Below are 19,270 nucleotides of genomic sequence, written 5' to 3' on the forward strand. Positions count from 1 at the left end.
CAGTCACTGTGACTTAAATGTAAATGAAATTTAATGTGAAATTATGTATAGTTGACAAGATTAACTCTGGTCTTAAACCAGCTAATATGCTGATGGGAGTGTTGGCTTTTCATTTTTTGGGTTTCCATGGCTGGCTTTTCCAGGAACAAGAGCCCCAGATGCCTCTGGCCTGTACACCAGCTTTCCAGTAAAGATAAATGAACAGTAAATCACAGGAGAAAGGAGGAGGTGTTTTAGACAGGAAAGGCTGTTCCAGAGGATAAGCTTCCTTCCCTAAAAGCTCATGAAGTTTGCCTGATAATGGGCAGCTCATGAAGAAAAACCCATTTGGATCCTGGTAGCAGGGGCTTGGTGCGAGTCATCAATCACTGCCAAAAATCAGCAGTGCCACACGAGGATGAGGTGTGGGGCTGAGCAGCAGAGCCATCCCTCACTGCTTCCTCCTGCACCAGCTGAGCAGAGCTGAGCAGGATATTGGCCCTCTGCTCCTTAAGCATCCAGGAAGAGCAGGGTAGGGAGGGAATATAAAATCCCCCTGCACAGGGGCACAGATACCCAAATGGCTGCCTCAGCACAGTGTTTTAAACAAGGCAGGCTGTAATTTTCACTCGGAAGCTGCTGCTTGGGTGGATCTTGCCCAGAATCTTGCCTGCATTGCTCCCCTGTACCTCTCCCTCTCACAGCTGCAGTCCCTGTGGTGCTGGAGGACAGGAGAGGTTTTTGAGCTGCAGGTGGGTGCCAGGCAGGTGTTCTGGCACAGAGGGACCCTGTGCCCATCCCAGCCTGCATCCCTGGCATAGAGGGACCCTGTCAGCCCTGTGCCCATCTCAGCCTGCATCCCTGGCATAGAGGGACCCTGTCAGCCCTGTGCCCATCCCAGCCTGCATCCCTGACATAGAGGGACCCTGTCAGCCCTGTGCCCATCCCAGCCTGCATCCCTGGCATAGAGGGACCCTGTCAGCCCTGTGCCCATCCCAGCCTGCATCCCTGGGCACTGCTGGAGGCTCCTGGGCACTGCCAGGATCCTCACCATGTGGGATCAATGTCCATGGTGTTCTGGGAGGTGCATCCACAGGGAGAGTCCTGCAGAGACCAAGGACTTGCCTGTGGCAGGCAGGTTCAACAAAAAGATTTGCTGGTTTTTGTTTGATTTTTATAGACATTCAGGAAAATGTTACAGTGACAGGTGCAGGTCAGGATTGGTGTGGCTGGTTGGGATTCAGTGAAGCTCAGTGTCTGTCCCCTCTTCCATGTAATGACCTATTGTGAGATGGGTTAAAGTTTTGATGGCATTTTATATTTTATGGAGTAGAAATATTGTTGTATTGGAGCTGCAGAGGATTCCTTGTGAGTAGTTTCTCTTTTCTTTGCTGGCTTTTCTTGTTACTTTTTCTATTTGCCCAATGGTCTGGGTGAGCTATTCATGATTTTTGCTGTAAAGGTCAGAAATACCATTAAAACTGAATGAATTATGGACTGAATAATACTTTTTCGTTTCTTATTTCAACTTTTTGCAAGTTTTCTGATTAAAAAAAAGGTAGTAGATGGTTAATTTTAGCAGACATTTGGGGGGTTGGAAGCTTTGGTTTTGATTAATTCCTGTGTATCACCAGTTCATAGACCTGAAATTGCTGCTTGATGTACCATTTATTGCCACTGCCCACGTAGAACAAGAGGGAAATTTAGGAAAATTTTGTATTTCCAGGACAGTTTCAGGAAACCTGTGCCAGTGTCCATCATACAATCTGTTAGGAGGTCAGTTCACTGGTAATATTTTAGACATTAAAGGCAAAAAAGAAGGAAAAATCTCCCTTGTAGGCTGAGTCAATAATATGAGCCATCCCTATAAATGAGTATTTTAATTGGTTTATCGGAGTTTATTCACGCAAGTAAATTTTGTAGAATATCCTGCTTTTTATGTAAAGGGAATCTTTTTTGTTCTTTGGATGGCTGCTGGTCATTTTTTTCTTCCTTATCACATTGTAGAAAAGTAATGTGATTACTGAACAACTTGAATTAATTGGAAGAAACTGAGATAAACAAGTGCCCATTCTCCCTCATCTTTGCATATTAGCTTAATTTGAGACCTGATCCATGATGAATAATTAAACAGTAAAAATTAAAACTTGTGGTCATAGCACTGCAGCACAAATGAGTGCATACTTGTTCTGTGCCAAGACTTACTTTAGTATTTAGAATAAACCTGAGGGTGTAATTTCATCACATTCCTAACAGAGTGTTTACACTGAGCTAGACATCACTGACAGTGGTAGTGACAGTCCTCACTGAGGCCCGCTCTGGAAAAAGCTGCAAATGTGTGAGTGCAGAGTGTTGAAGTGTTGGAAAAGGATTCATGAACCAGTGCTGTGTCCTTGTGGGACTGCTGCCATTCACATCTGCACAGGGATTTTCAACATCACCTCATTCTAATCCTGAGCAGAGACACCTCCCAGCTTGCTCAAAAAACCCCACCCAGCCCAGCCCTGATATCTGTAGCTCATAAAAGAAATGGGGGTTGAGATCTGGTAGGATTTCCTTTGATACCATTCATCACATTTGTCTAACCTTTCATAGATACCAACCAGTCGATGTTTCTTTCTCAACCCATCAATCAGTAAATAAAAAATGAAATTACAGCCCTCATAACTGACTTTTATCTCTTCAGATGGCCTGACTTTTTGTTTTCAGCTGCAGGCTCTCACATTTGAGCTGGTGTGAAAGGGGGAGCAGACGATGATGGGCAGCTCTGAGATCACTTCCATGGAATTTGGGATTTTTTAATCATGTTTCCCCTAGCAATTGCCTCAGAATGATAAGTAGTGGATGTCAGTGTGGATTTGGAAGAAGAGGAGGTATCTGTTTACATGCAAAACTTTTTAATTAAAAAACAGATACGGAGCCAAGATATTTCTTGCGTTCCTGTTGCTCTACCTGGAGGGTTGGTCGGTCTGCAGATGGTTCAGCACACGAGTCGTGCTCTGTTCTGACACTGGGGGAGGGAAAACGCAGCTATTGGCCCTTTTTGCCTTCCAGTTCCAGCAGTTCAGACACCTGGGGCAATTTCTCACCATATTCCCAAACCTTCTGTGCCATGAGCAGGACGGGGTTCTGCCTGAATGGGGCTGAGCTGCCCAGTGGGTGTGTTGGGCTGGCAGAGATGGGATCTGCTGGTCCTCCTGGAGGGTCTGTGCAGGACCACTAAACATCTTCAGAAGCCTCAGTCATTCAATAGAAACATTAGGACATTTCCAGAAATAGTTTCCAGCGTTTTTGTAAGTTGGGGGAGAAAAGTTGGTTGGGTTTGTCGCATCCTTTTTTTAGTTTTTACAGAATTAATTTTGATGGTTGATGTGGAGGCAGAGAAAGTTGAAGTCTGCAAGTGGTATTTATTTATTTATTTATGTTATTTATTTATTTATTTATTTATTTATTTATTGCACTCTGTGTAATGGTGGTAGTTGTTCAACTGTAGAAATGAAAAAGTAATTTCTGAATCAGCTTATTCCCAGAAAGATCAAGAATATTATGAGAAGGAAAAAAAAAACAAACCAAAACAAGAGAAAATTTAGCCCAAAAAAGTCTGAGTGTGATGGCTTTGAACAATTGCATTCCTGACTGTTACCCAGGGGAGGAGCAGTGTTTTATTCTTCAGGTGCACTATGGATCTGTCCCATCTGCTGAGGAAGTGCCACCCCGTGCAGGTGCTTTAAAATGAGGACACCTGGCCCTGGAACTGGCCCCACACCCCCAAAGAGCCCCTGGGGGTAGTGAAGGGGTGCAGTAATGAGGGATTTTTACCTGTCACCACACTGGTTTGCATTAACAGCAGCAGTCAGTTTTATACTCTTATTTTCTTTAGGAGTTTATTGTTATAAAAAGAAACTTTTTAATCTTACACTGTTCATGAAATCAGGTGCAGGCTTGCCTGCTAATCAGTGGTTTCAGTGGTGCTTTTACTTCATCTAAAAATTCATTATAGGGATTACTTTAATAAAGGCCATATGCATATTTTAAGTATGTTTTTGTAGTATTTTTAGAAAGAGCTTTCAGTTTGTAGTTAATAGTGTAGAAAAATGTCTAGGTGGATAAAACAAATACAAATATAATAGTTACAAGATCTACTCATAATTAAAACCCAAGGGGAGTGAAGACAGGCAATAAATCAATGTTTGCATGAACCAGATGTTGTCTATTTTGGGCAGTGGTGGAACTCCACGTGGCTCTAAGAGGTGAGACTTTGTGGACAGTAAAATGTGCTTTTCCAGCAGAAGCTGTTAGCCTTTGTGTCTTGTGCCAGAACTGAGACACTTCTGTCACTTGCTGTTCTCCAACCTAAAGATGAGTTCAGTTCATCTGTCTGCACCTGAATAGTTTATGGAGCTTGGATGTTTTAGGAGGTTTAAAATGGAGAAAGAAAGAGTTTTTAAGAGGGAATCCACGCAGGTAGTAGGATGCTGCTGAAGAATCACATCCTGCAGCAAAGCAGCATGTGTATTGTTAGCATTTTGCAAAACTAAATATGTTGTAAAGGCAAAATGTAAAAAAAAAAATCTGATACATCCAGGCTGATGCTATCTGCTCTCAGGAGCAATTTGATCATAACCCTCTTTATATCCCTCTCTTCCGCTGCTGAAGTTCCCTGCCTTAAAATGAGTTTGTTCTGAGGCAACTCACTGGGGGAATCTAAACTGGTCTTTGCTGTCGGTGACACGTGTTTAATGACATTCTGCTGCTTGCCTTACCCAGCTCATCTGAGGCATCTTACTGCTAATTGTTGTATTATTATTACTGTTATTATTGTTATTTTTGTTGTTATTTGCTGTCCCTCCAGCCCTGTGGGGAGGAGGACGGTGGCACTGCTGGGGCTGGGCTCGTGCTGGGTGCATGGGACACTCATCCCTGGGTGCATGGGACACTCATCCCTCCCACATCAGCTCCCAAATCACCTTTCCCGCTCCAAATCTGGGGAATGCAAGGCCAGGTGGGCTCAGCCCGGCCGCCGGCTCCGCACGTGGGCTGCTGCCCATAGGTGGCAAAATGCAGATTTCGTTGCGGCAAGACAATATTTTCCTTTTGGATCCTGGGTTTTGTGTGCTTTTGGAAAGCATTTGGCAGCCACAGCAAGTATGTTTACAAAAAGAGCAGAACTGGTAAAGTTCAGGTTCGTGTTTGGATTCAGCCCCAGCAAACTGAAGCTGAAGCTGTGCCAGACGTTTGAAGCTGCCAGACGACAGTTCATCTCAAACAGAAAGCTGAAGAGGGGGAAAGAAATTTGTCAAATGTATTCCATGGGGAATTTCAGGCAATTTAATTTGATTCACTACACTCTGAAATGTCTTGGACTTCCCTATTGTTTCTTTACTTTAACACTAAATTTGATACCTTCTGGGATCTTCTGTGCTTTGTGCTGCATTTGTCACATTCTCTAATTTACTGGCTTCAGTCTCTCTCGGTTTTAATTGAAGGGACTGAGCCCTGCAAAAGTGCTCCATGAAATTTAAGGTTGCTAGTTTAATCTTGAAGTTGTTCTTCAGATGAGGAGACAACTTGTCTTTTGGACAGCACTGTAAGTAAGAAGGGCCAGAGAGGATGAATATAAAAAAGAGGAAAGTTTCAGTAAATCTCATCCCTGTGACTCTGTTGGTGGCAGCAGCAGCAGCCAAACTCTGTGGCTGTAGGGATGCTGTGGTCAGGACACGTTCTAGGGCGGCTGCAGAGGCCAGGAGGCTCTGCTTGGGTCAGTGATGACCACCACCAGACTGCCTGGATCTGTTTTATTGTGCTTTTGCTTTTCCAGTTAATTTCCTGCTCTGTGGGTGAATTTCCTGTGGAGTCAGTGTACACTGATCCAGCTCCAGGGCAGGATCCTCTGCAGCCTGGCAGCTCTGACACTGGCAGTGTTTGTTACCCCCACAAGGGCAGATTGGGCATCAGGGCCACTTGTCCTCCCCCTGCTCCCTCTGATCAAGTGCCAGACACAGAACCCAGAGCTTCCATCTGTAAATAAAACTCGCTGAATTTGTCCAAATGTCAAAGCACTTGAGCCCACCAGGAACCAAACAGTGTTTTAGTCTACATAATAGTAATTTTTCTTGAAACCTGCAGACTTGTGTAGGTTATAGCTGAAGGTAAAGGCCTGCTGCTGCTTTTTGTGCAGGCAGAAGAGCAGAGGTGCACAGCAGCTACAAGTTAAATATAGCTACCCTGCCTTGACTCTTTCAGGTAACAAAGTCTTCCATTTCAAATATTCTAGCCTGAAACATCTATTCATTTACTGCATCGGGATGTGACTCCCTGGATCAGCGTGCGCTCACACTCGAGCCAGGCTGGGGAAGATGAGAACACTCAGCCCCAAAGTTGTCAGTGTTTACACACAAGTCAAGTCCATAAGGAGTTCAGTGTCTTCACTGGTGTGTCTGATTTTTTTCCCCCTGACATGTGCAGCCTCTGTTTCTAGGTGCTGAGAGTTTGTTTGTTTGAAGAGTGTGAGGAGAGAGGAGCCTGAGGCTGTCTGACACAGCTGCAGTTGGAGCATCTCTTTCAACTTCTTTTCCTAGGCTGAAAATGGCCTCTGTTCACTTTGGGTTTTTCCTCACTAAAAATCTTCCTGCAGCTCCCAGTGTCTTCCTAATACACTTCTGGCAAGTTGAAAAGAGATCTGTGACAGGGAGGAAAACCCCAAGGGCAGCAGGTTGGTGTCAGTGGGGCTGGCAGGGGTGGCTGTGCAGGAGCTGTGTGTCCATCCTGCTTCCCACCAGTGCTCCCAGTGCTGGGATGTTCCTGCACCAGCAGGGCTGGGCTCTCTGCTCACATGGGGATTGTCTCCAGCACAGTCCCAGCATCCCAATAGTTCCTTCCAGAGATGCTCCTGCGCACAGGAGTGATGGGCAAGCAGCTGTTACAGCCTAGAGATTGCCCTACCACTACACAGACTCCACCCTTTGTAATTATCACACCAAGCTTCCATAAAACTTGCAGTTCTTCCTCAAGAAATGCATAGTGGTGTTCAAAGTCTTTTCCTACATAGGTAGTTTGACAAACATGAGAGTGTTGTGGAGATCATTAGTGCTAAGAGAAAAACCTCCAAATAAAGCACCCTGGGATTTATGTGCTCTGTGCTGGTAATAATAATTAGAACATATCCTGCTGCAGGTAACTCCCACAACTTGCACTTTGCTCTGAAGCTGGGAAACTCATTGATTAATCCACGGGGTCAATCAGTCCATCTTGTTTGGAGAGTTAATCTCTGGTGTGCACCAGGACCAAGAGTGAATCAGGTTTATTTACTGCTGCTTAATCAGAGAACCCAAACTCTCCTGTAGAGTGGTGAGAGGTTTGTTTCTACTTAGCCTTTAATTGCAAAATGATCTCATTAGTGCCATAGTGAATCTCAGTACCATCCTACAGACGTCTGGAATTTAAAGAGCAAAGAACAAAAATGGTTGCCTGCAAAAACTCAGCATCTGCCACAAAGTTTGGTGCAGTTGGTGTTGACAGGATCACCCAAACCAGGCTTCTCTTTATTAGCCTTTTAATCTGGAGCTGGACCATCAGCTGCACATCCCAGTGGCTTTCTGTCTACATTGCTGCTAAAAACAGGGCAGGGCTGTCATGCTGAACCTGCTAGGAAAGGTTTTTATCCAAAGATAAAGATGCTGAGAACAACCTGGAAAGCAGCAGCAGAGTCACTGTGGTGCTTACCAAAGAAAAGGGCAATCCTCCAAGTTATCCCAGCAGAGAACTTCAGACCTTGTGAGTGTCCTTGCCTCTGTCATCAGGCCCTGGTTTGTGTATTAATTACCCATTCCTGAGATGCCCCGGTAAGGGAGAGAGAGTGGATATCAAAAGGGCAGTGAAATCCCAAATAAAGCAATCCTTGCCAAAGCAGGTGCTGGAAACCCAGAGGTGAGGTTGTATACTCACAGTAAAGCCCTGAGCATGAAAATATGGAAAGCAATGAAAAATGCTCTTTAACATGAGCACCAATAGATGCAGGTTCATGTTTCTGTGCTGAAGGAAATGCTTGAATGTGAGTCCACATCCTGGAAATCCAATTCAAACTCGCTGCCCTTTGAAATCTGGGTAGTATCTCTGTCCCTTTTTGGCAGGAAACTGCTGGATAAAATGTAGAAAATCGGGGATAAAAAGACTCCTCTTAATGCTAAATACCAGAAAGAGAATAGAAGGGAATATTCCCTTTACTAATACTTGTTTCTAATCAGATAAAAATAAGTGACAGTGTAGGAAGAATCCCTCCACTAAGTGCCAGAACATGTCGATTTATCAAATTTTTCTACCATTGCTCTTTTTTTGAGCTCAGCTCGGAGCTGACAGTGTATGTTTTACAGTGCAGCAAGGTAGATTGATTGATCCTAAATAGAAAAGCCTTTGGGGTCTCGAGCTGATGTTTTAGCTTCAGAAAAAAAACTGAGTAAAGCATGTTAATGTAGAGAAAGGAGCCTGGCTTAATTGGACCAACTCCTGGCTTGCTGAAAATTAATGGCTGGCTGGCTGTTGCCAGAGTGATTCATCTTTTCTATCATGTTCTATAGTCCTTCTCTCCAGGGGTCTGTACTCCCCTCCAATTCCAAACCAGGAGTGAAATATACTTCTTCATTTTTTTCTTCCTTAAAAACATGTATTTTAGTTGAACTGGCTCCCAGTAAATGAAAAATAGCACAGGTGGGAATATGAAGGAGGCACTCAGTGTCTGGGATTTAGATTTTTGTTTTGTTTGAATGGGATTTACATTTTTTTTAATGTACCCTTAACTCCTCATTGCTACTGGCTGGCTGCACACGTGACAGAATGACTCTTTAAAGGATCCCGATTTGTCTGTTGAATTGTATTGTTCCTTTTCTTTTTCTCTAGCCATGGAAACAGGAATTCTCTGTAAGCAAGAGCTGATAAAAGTGAATATAAAGCTGGAAAAGGTGTTGAAAGCATTTAGGTGGCTCTGGAAATGAAAAGACGACTTTTCCATGTAGTTCCATCAAGCCCACAGAAGTATTTTTTATATATATTTTTTTAAAAAATGATTTGTGCACGAAAGAGCCTTGCCATTTCCCCCATAAAACCTACAGTCCTGGCTTTGTGGAAGCAAAACAGCTGCAGGTGACAGTGAGGCAGTCAGGAATTCAGTGGTGTGTGCCTAAAACCCACATCAGATCGTGGAGGGCGTTGAGCTTTGCAACTTAAAGAGGGCAAATTCAAAATGTGCCTTTAAACATAAAATGCTTCTCTGTCCCTTTTGAAATCTGCCTGAGCTTCTGCTGGAGGCAGATTGCTGCTGCTTTGCTGACTCCAAGGTGTCACCAGTTGAGTGGCACGTGGAGTCATTTCCAACAAGCATGTAATAATAGGTTGGGAATGTCATGAATGTTGTATTATTGCATAGTCTGAATAGGAGGATTCCCTGTAACTGAAGATTACAAGAAGATAAATAAAGAAAGATTTTGTTTAACATAATTACATATGGTAAATTGTTATGGTAATTTACTATTATTCCAGTAAGGCAAATATTAGCAGTCATAGCTCAGAGATCATAAATAATGCACTGGAAAATTGGATGCAATGTTTCACATTGACCTGAGATTTGAGAAATGGGCAGAACTGCAGCAGATTTCTGTGCTATTAATTGCAAGAAAATAACATTAAGAACATGCTAAATCATGCTAAATGTTTTCAGCAGATGATAGACTGTGGGATAGTTCATTAGTTCTCCAAACTCATTCATTATATTTGTTTTTTACTCCAAGAACACTTAATGAATAATCAATGCTTTGTGAAGCTGAGGGTGTGAGAATGCACATTTTTATATACATTCATATACCAACCAAGATCCATCCATTTATTTCCTACAGATTTTTTGCATCAAAGCATATTTTTAAACTGTATACTCTTAAGCTCAATCACTGGGGATGTGTTTATTAGTCTTTGAAGCAGCTGTTTGAATTGCTGTTTTTACCTTTTACCAGAAGAGTTTGGTTCTCCCACGGTGCTATAAATATTAAATAAAGACGCTAAGAGTTTATTAGTGTGATATCCTTTATGGGGACATGGTGGAAAATGTAACCTATAAAATTAGTAATGAGAAGATAAAAATTACACATTGTCTCCATCAGGTTTTACAGCCATCATTTTTTCCTATTTATGTGTTGTTTTTCTTGTGGAGAAGGAGAAAGGCTCTGAGCATTTAATGAACTGCAGGAAGCAAATCTGGCTGTGTATGGTGTGATAGTGTGGGATTTACTGTAAGCAGGGGTGGGATAGACACAGGAGTCCAGGCTTAGATGTGGCACTGTGTGTAAGTGTGATGGCTCAAGTCAGTTTTAATTTCCACACAACACCGAAACACCATCTCTGAGTTGTTCCAGAGTGGTTAAAATGCCTGTGGTACCTGGATACATCCATCCTTTTAATACAGAAAAACAAAACAGGACAAGATAAGACAAGAGGGAACAGCCTCAAGTTGCACCAGGGGAGGGTTAGGTTAGATATGAGAAAAAATTTCTTCATTGAAAGGGTTGTCAAGCAGTAGAACAGGAGCCCAGGGAAGTGATGGAAGCAGCATTCATGGGAGTGTTCAAATGACAAGTAGATGTGGCACTTGGGGACATGGTTTAGGGCTGGACCTGCCAGGGCTGGGTTAAGGGCTGGACTCTGTCATCTTAGAGGTCTCTTCCAACCTTTGTAACTCTCTAATTCCATTAAAGTTCCCTTGCCTCCATTTCAGCATTTTCCTTTTGTAGACAAGATATTTCAGTCACAGAATAATTCCACTGTGTATTTACACGTGCTCATGGGACTCCATTTCACACAACAATTGCAATAATTTGTGTGACATCCCTTAAGTTTTTCACCCTGCACTAATCTGGAAATGCCCAGTAGTTAGTAAGGAGAAGGATCTGCTCTGTTTGCTTTTTGAAAGTCCATATTTCTAATTTCTCTGTCTTTTTCACTTGTATCTGGGTGATGGAGGCAGTTTCCTGGCAGTTTGAATTCCAGGACTCACATCCCAGCTTTGCTCCACCAGCGTGGCCATGGGGATTTCACTCAGCTGCATTTGGTTCCCACTGCTGTAAAACAGTTTTCTCACAGACTCACAGTGGGATTGCACCAACGTAAAGAAGGATGCCTCCAAAATGTGGCCGTGTAAAATTTTATGCTGCATACTTACTTTGCCCAATAAATGCAGCTTCCCAACAAGGCACAGCACGCTCTGCTTCACATTAGCACTTAATGGAGAAATCACTTTGTGAGGCTGTAATGTGCATTTTTGTGGTTAACTGAATGGTTTCAGTTCTTAGGCAGCAGGAGCCTCTCCATGCAGGACATGTTTGGGATTTTGTAATTTCTGGTGTGGTGACACGCAGGGAATGCTGGCCAGGACTGACCCCCCTGCAGAAGCCAGAGGAGATGGATGAGTGCAGACATTTGGGAGCGTCAGGCCAGAAGTGCCAGGGCAGGAATTGAAGTGATTTGCTCATGATCACACAGGAGGGACATTTCCGTGCGTGGTGAGGACTCTGCAGGTTACCCAGACATCTGAAAATCCCAAAGGCTGCAGTTGAGCCATCCTCACCTTAATGATGCTCACAGAAGGGGCGAGGGGGGGATTTGGCAGCTCAGATTTATCACAGTGCACCGGGTGCAGGGGAGCTGGTCAAGAGACACGACTTGAAAAGCAGATGGATCCTGCTGAAAATTGTGCTGTGTGTTTGCTGCTTTAAAGTTCATCAGGCAAGGAACATCTTTTGCAGAGATAATCCTCAAAACCACGGTGAAAAACAGAGTCCTGAAGGGACCCATATCCTGAACTGTGGGATGATGTCCTGCCAGGGGGTTTATCCTAATAAACGAGTATTATCCCTCCTGCTCTGCCAGCCCTGTGCTGCTTGCCAGAGGGGGCACTTTTTAATGGACTAGAAAAAGTCAAAGGAAAATCCAGAAGGATAAGGCTAAAAGCGAATTCTTTGGTTTATACCATTTATAGTCCTATTAAATTCAGTATTTCTCTCAGACGTTTGGGGGGCAAGAAGTTCAGTGTATTCGTACATCTTTCAAGGTCCTGGCTTGATCATTTGACTCTGTCCAGCCAGCTTAACAAGCTAAATAATAAAAGGGAACAATGCAAAACTTGTTGAATTTTTTTTTTCACCCTGTGTCTTTTTTGAAGTAAAATACCATTTTTTTTCCTCAGATGCCCAGCAGTTTGCTGCAGACTCCTGCAGCTTCTCTGCCCATCACTCAGTACCTGTTTCAGCTTATCAAATTGTTGTACTTCCTCCTTTCATAGAGAAGCAATTAAAAATGATGAGGGTAAAGGGTTAAACCTAAAAGCTTGCTAATGAGGGTGCCTTCTTGGTTTTCCTTTCATCAGGTATTAGATGTTGTTTTCAGCATAAGCTTTCGATAAGCTTCACTGAACATTTTTCCAGTATATTTTTTAAAAAGTTGGGGTTTTTTTTTACCATCCTGTAAAAATGATAGATGTGTGACTCTGCTGTTTATCCAAAATCCTAATTACTGATGCTGCAGCTTTTGAATGTTAAATTCGTGCAGTGTTCTTTAGTCTTCAGACTGGTCAAAGAAAGATTGATTTGTGTCCACAGAGAGTTTTAAGACTAGTAAACACAGCCAACGGTTGTTTATTTATTTTTTCCATTATTTGAAAGTCAAAAGTTGCATCAACTGCGAATTATGTACACGTAGAGATTTCTAAGGGAGAAAAAGGAGGAAAAAAATCAAAAGTTGTCTGCCATTGAATGAAATTTTAATTTCTGTCTCCACAAGAGCAAAGAGTGGGGGTAACAGGTAGAATTTGAAATTATGGATGAGATTTCCTTTCCTTGAGCTATGCTATTTATTATAGAACAATAGCTTGGTGGGGTTTTTTTCCCTAAGCCTGTACACATATATTGGGGAAAAGTATTTTATGGATAAATATATATAAATGAGGTTTATAGATTTTGTGGATCTTTGAGGAGCTGGCTGTGCCAATCCCATGCTGAGCATTCACCTGCCTGTGCTACCCGAGAGGAGCAATGTGGGGCAGAGAAGGTGCTTGTTAAAAAAAAAAAAGGAAAAAAGAATCAGACGATTTCTCTCAGGGTTTTCTCCGTCTCTAGTCAAGTTTGTTTTAAACTAATGGAAGTAATTAGCAAGTCACAGAGGGACTTTGTCTACGAGGTAGCCATTTTTAGATAATGGAGCATAAAAGTCGACACAGTGACATATGACACCAGAGCAGCATCTTGGAGCCACGAGCTGGGTCTTAAGCAGATGTTTAAGTATTTTGAATACTGAAATCACTACATACACATATAGAAAGGTTGGTTGTTTTTTTTTTTTCCTCTCAGACTACTGTAGGGCTTTCTTTTAATCTCAGTAAAATCAAAGTAAGCTCTGAAATGTTTTTTAATGTGCAGTCATTATCACTCCTTTCTCTCTTCTTTAAATGCCTTTCAGTGAGTGATAGGTGGGTACTTGGGGAGCAGGGATGGAACCTGAGTTTCGTGTGACCATTACACAGCAGAGGGGTGCAGCAATGCAGCAGCTGATGTGCCACGTTCCTGACAGTGACCTGGTGTTGAGCTGAAAATAAACAACGTTTAGAAGTGAGGATGCACTTGATATGTTCACAGATATTTATTGTAGCTGTGAATGCAGGGGGGATTTGCAGAAATTCCGGAGAGATGAGGGTGATCTCCCAGCAGGGTGGTCCCAGAGGTCCAGGGAATCTCCCCTCGCAGCTCTCTGAGATTGTCCCAGTTCTTGTAGGTCCCAGCAAGCCCTGTGTGTGCTTGCCCTCATCCGGGGCTTTCAGGTAGTTTTTATGTACTAGTGAACTTTATCCATCTCATTTTTTATAAATCAATGTGTGACATTCGCTGTTTGTGCCCAGCAGTTGCTGCGGCATTTGGTAACACTTCCCACCACACACATAAAAATGTACCAGTGTCGCCTAAATAAACACACAGCACAGAAAGCCTTTGTAGATGTACAGTTAGGACACAATCACGGCACCCCAGTTATTGAGGGGTGAAGGAGGGGAAGGATTTTCCCCTCCTCTGCCCCAGTCTGCTCCTCATTTCTCCCTACATTGATGTGCCTGGGGGCTTTGACAGCCAGATATGTTGAGCCATTTCGTGCTGCTTTTTTCTTTCACCTGTGCCATGGTTGAGGGTTTTTTTAAAATTAAATCCAAATTAGTGCTTGATTCAGCTCAGAGCAGCACTGCAGAGCTGTGGTTGGTACGGGGGAAGAGGGCAGCTGGGGTACAAGTGTCCCAGAAGCTCCTCTCCCTCTGAGTGCCCAGCATCCTTGCATCCCTGCATCTCTGCATCCCATCACCACAGCCAGCCTGGGTGGATCCATCTGACCCAGCCCCTGTTCTGCAGGAATTTAGTGTCTGCTGAAGCCCAGCAGAGCTGGCCCAGCAGGTTCTCCTCCTCTCCAGGCAGGCTGGAGCATCTCAGCATGAGAACCTGCCTGGCAATCCGAGCTGGAGCGCTGTGCATCCCCTCTCACTCACTTGAGATGTTTGTGCGGGTACAATCTGTTTTCCTTCACCACATGTGTGTTCTGCCCCGCAGATTACTGAAATGGCAGAAAGTGTTTGGTTTCCTGTGTTATTAGCTGCAGGTTCCATTTCTATCCGATTTGTCAATTCTGTCATATAATAGGGTTGAGGGTTTTTTTCCTGGTCTAATGTATGTGACATGTTTCATAATGCCAATAAAAATAGTTTTCAAACTAGACTGTGAAAGACTTTGACCAAAAAAAAGGCGAAAATAGAAATATCAGCGACTGGGGAGCTTTGATCTGACAAAGTAGGCTTTCAAATGACACGTTATGGTTTATGAAGCACAGTTTTACAGTTCCTTTTTGCAGTAGCTGTAGCATGTGAGGGGTTGGCCAAGGTGGGAATGCAGCTCAGGATGGGGGGTCCAGTTCCAGCAGCAGATGCGTGCTCCAGAATGGTTTCAACTTTTATTTCTGTGTTAAATTTTTTTGTTGTTTTTATATTTCTGATAATGGAATTGTTATGGGCTTTTGAATTTCAGTTAAGAATGTGCAAATAGCCTATCTGGTAAGTAGGTTATTGAAGGGTTAGGGAAATGGAGAACATTTCCTGAAAAAAAATACCCACAGCGTGGGTAATAGACTCCAGTTGAATTTAAAAGATAATGGCGACAAGGGAGAAATCCACTTGTACAAATGGGGAACAGCTGTGTTTGAGATCTAATGAAACTGTATCAAATACTTTAAAAATGGCTTACAACTTCTTCCCTGGGGAACAGAGATAAAGCACAAGAGCACTCCTGAAAGGTCGAAGAAACAGTTAAATCATTTCCTTGATGGTTATTAGAGATATAGAAGACATCAGTGAAAATTAAATGTCTGAAACTTGTATTTGATTGCTTTCCTTATCGCGCCAATCTCACACATTTCTCCCATCTCTTCCTCTCTGTTCTAGTAAAATTTAATAACTGTGCTGGCAACAAGGGCGTGCGGTACGAAACCAACAGCCTGGACTTCAAGGTGAGGGCGGACGGGACCCTGTTTGCCGCCCACCACCTGCAGGTGCCCTCCAAGCAGCTGATCCTGGTGGTGACCGCCTGGGACCCCCAGAGCCTGGGCAGATGGGAGGCCATGGTCAGGTTCCTGGTGGCAGACAAGTCCCAGCACAACGGACACAAGGTAAGAGGTTTTCTTCAGAGCTCTTTTTCCTGCTTTGTTCTTCCTTTGCCTTAAAGTGTTTTGTTTTGTCTGGTCTGTGCTTCTTAAGGAAGTGTCCAGGTAGGAGATACCATGAGCAGCATCAATTCCTACCATAAGAAAGTGTCCAGGTAGGAGATACCATGAGCAGCATCAAATTCCTTGGAAATGACCCTTGAACCTCTCTGAGAGAAATTATTTAAGGTCTCCAGTGAGGGAAGTGTTCTCTAAGTTCAGTATTACGTATTTTTATGTATTTTTAAGTGACCACTTGTCTCTGTCATACTCACGTACATCATGTACATCATGTTTGCACCTCTCAGCTGATAATCTCTCTTGACTCCAAGTCAAACCAGGAGATGAAGGGTGAAGAGTCAAAGCCAACCATCCTCCTGATGGTTTCAAGCTCAGATTTCTTCTGTGACAGCACAATCGCGCACTGGCAGCTCTGCCCTGCTGCTCATCTCCCCGGTTCTCAGAGTCACTCTTGCGAGCAATCTGCATGGCCCTGCAGCTTGCAGAGGGGAGATTTGGGCTTGTTCCTTGCCTTGCAAGGACAGGGAGCGTTGCTGCTGCCTGATAAAGGCCCTGTGCTGACACACGGGGCGGGCAGCGAGGCTGCAGTGCCAGCCGTGCCCTGTGCTCAGCGCCAGCAGCTCCCCTCGCCCACCCCGGCTGGCAAAGCCAGAGCCAGCCTTGCAGGCAGCAGGGCACAGATGGTTTCTTGCTGCTGTAGCTCCATACACTGCTGAAAGGCAGGAGGGCTCTGTCCCTGCCCTGCAGTCTGGGAGCAGTGTTCCTTCAGTGAAAATGTGCTGGTGGGCTGCACGGAGCCGCTGCAGCTGGGGGCTGCTCCAGGAAAACGCAGTTCTGCTCTGCCCCTGGAGTAGCTGCCACTTTCTCACCTCTTCCATGTCATTTTTGGCAGCAGCAGTTCACCTTCTCATTTTCAGTGCTAGTCTGGGCTGGAGATCTTTCACGGCACGGTGTAAATGCAGTTATCTTCAGTTATCAGTTATCTCTGGTGCTGGGCTGGTTGGGTGGTGACATTTGGGCAGGATTTGGCATGGAATTGTTTCAGGAGCCTGGTTTATTGCTGGATCTTGAGGATCTGCAGGGTGTGCGTCCTGGGAGCAGCCGTGGCTCCTCCAGGGGCAGGTGAGTTATCTGGGCTGTGGCTGTAATTTGGATTAATTAACCATTAACCAGTAATGGTCCAAATAGCAAGACTGGCCTCTGCTGCCATCCTGTCTGTAGTGCTTGGACAGAGTGCAGGGCAGAGTGAGAAAACAAAGAGAGACTTCCTATGTCAAGTTGTTAGAATTCTACCATGTAACTCTTTGCTCTTTGGGAGAGTTTTTTCCACATTTGAGACAAAAAAGGAGAAACTTGGAAAGACTTAAATCTCTCACTTGCCCACTGGGCTGACCCCAAAGGTTTTTCAGGGCTTAGAGTCATATGAATAAACTTCTGCTGCTGTTCAGTAGGGCTTGAGCTTGTGGAAGATGTAATTAAACCCTGTTTGTTATTGTCAACTCAATTTGCCATTTCTAACCAAAGAAATACCGCTTCCTTCTAAAAGTAATTAAATATTGAAGGAACAAAGTAAGATGTCTTACATACTGCTTTAAATTTCCCCTCAGTGTAGCAGAAAAAAACCTGAATAAGCACACATTTCTGTTTTAGTAGAATATTTGGTTGGAAATTCATCTAATGTTAATGTAATCTGAACTCTGGTTGAAAACAGAGAGCTAAGCTTCTTAAAATTCATATCCCTCCTTTCTAAAAGCCTTATTAGTGTGTAGTTTGAGGCTGGAAAAATACAGAAAACAAGACTAATGACAAGGTCATAAGCAGTTTTATTGTGGGTCCCTATAGCAGGCATCTGACTTGTGTTTTATTTAAATGCCTGTGGTTTTTGCAGGCAAAATAATCCTTTGTTTACTAAAGAAATAAATATCATTATGAGATTATTTTTAAAAATAATAGTGTTTGTGCAGAAATAAAGGACCCCAAACCTTGCAATATCCAGTTCAATATGTTTCAGGCCATGACCCTTATGTGTTTTGTGGCTTTTACTAGAGGCAGATTTCACATTTGGTTTTGTGCAGAATAATATGACTCAAGCAGAACTATATATATATATATATTTTTTTTTTAAGACATTTTAGATTGTTTTGTTATACTCAGGATATAGAGATGGCAAATGTGGGAGAGAAAGGAGGAGGTGACCTGAGAGAGGGAGGGAGACCAGTTTTCTTCTGGTGGATCCATTTATTTCCATTCTACTTTGTAAATTTGGGACTGATTTTGCAAAAATGCTGAACAGTTCCCAGACATTATAAATAATTGGCACGAAATTCAGTTACTGCACCTGCTGATCACTGTTTGTTGGCACCTATAGAACAAGAAAAGTCCTTTTACCTTGGAGCAATGAGCAATGGCCCTCAGTGAGGGCAGTCCCTCGTGACAGAGGCCCCTCAGAAACCCCTCTGAAAGGATAAATCAGAATTTATTTCATTATTATCCAGGGATTAAAACTGCATCAAAACCAGCCCTCCTAGAATGGCCATTATTAGGCATTTGGTTTATTGTGGAGGTTACAATACAGAATAAATGTTACGGGAGAAATCAATGTTTTTGGGATGGTGGCTGAGATTTTGGGGGGCCAGGAGTGACTCTGCCTGCACAGTGGGGACAGTGGGCTGCTTTCCAGGAGAGCACAGAGGATTCTTCCAGCAATAAATGATCTTTTGGATCTGTGATCCTTTCTTGTCACAGCATCTATGACTGAAAATCTGCTTTGGTGCTGGCCAAGGGCTTCCAAGGCTGCAGATCATTTCTTGTCGGGCCAGTCCCCCCCTTGTGTGATTGCACTGCAAAATCAGCAGGTTTGGGTCCACACCTGTGCCCCAGACCCCCCAGCCGAGCCTGGCTCTTGGTGCAGCCTCACATTTCAATGGGGAGGGACCCAGCACTGTGACAATTCCCCCTTTTTCACAGTGTTGGCCTTATAAATAATGTGCTGATTGCTTGAGATGCCTGAGTAACCTGCCAGATTTCACTGAAAAACAGTACAAGGAAAGAGTTCTAACTACTGCATTAAAGTGTCATGCTAGTAGGGTGAAATGATAGAAAAGAAGGCAAATACTTTAAAAATGTATTTTATGATAGACGAAGCATACATTTCCCCTCCTCCCCAGGAAACCCTTGAATGTAAACTTTTTTTCCTGGTTAATACAAGTGATGTTGGTAACTCAGGGAACTTTTTTGTTCAGTCTTGCAGGAAACCTGATAGCAATTCAATTAGAAAATGCAAATGAGGTCACACATTTCCCACAAGAGTGCTGAATTACCCCAGAGGAAGCTGAGTGATATTCCAGCATAACAATAAATACTTAAGATAAAGTTTCTTCTGCTGTTCTTGTCAGGCTGCCCTGTTGTTCCATCTGAAAGTTTCAGTCGGGGCTGTGGGTGTAGTTTGGGAAGAAGGAAAAAGAAAATAAAAGAAAACAGAAAAGAGAAAAAAAGAGAAGAATAAAGGAGA

The 19,270-nt window shown here is 43.4% G+C and overlaps 1 protein-coding gene across 1 annotated transcript in view; it reads left to right on the top strand.

The window, feature by feature from the left end:
- The window catches only part of CDH4 (cadherin 4), a 415,458-nt gene that overhangs the window by 232,351 nt on the left and 163,837 nt on the right, over window positions 1–19,270 (top strand). Inside the window, exon 3 of the mRNA XM_054274637.1 lies at window positions 15,482–15,705. Coding sequence (XP_054130612.1) covers window positions 15,482–15,705 — 224 coding nt within the window. The remainder of the gene's footprint in view (window positions 1–15,481; window positions 15,706–19,270) is intronic.

This window comes from Melozone crissalis, unplaced genomic scaffold, assembly GCF_028551555.1.
Source record: "Melozone crissalis strain CALT ecotype California unplaced genomic scaffold, PUWL_Pcris_2 ptg000017l_1, whole genome shotgun sequence".
Classification (NCBI taxonomy): domain Eukaryota; kingdom Metazoa; phylum Chordata; class Aves; order Passeriformes; family Passerellidae; genus Melozone; species Melozone crissalis.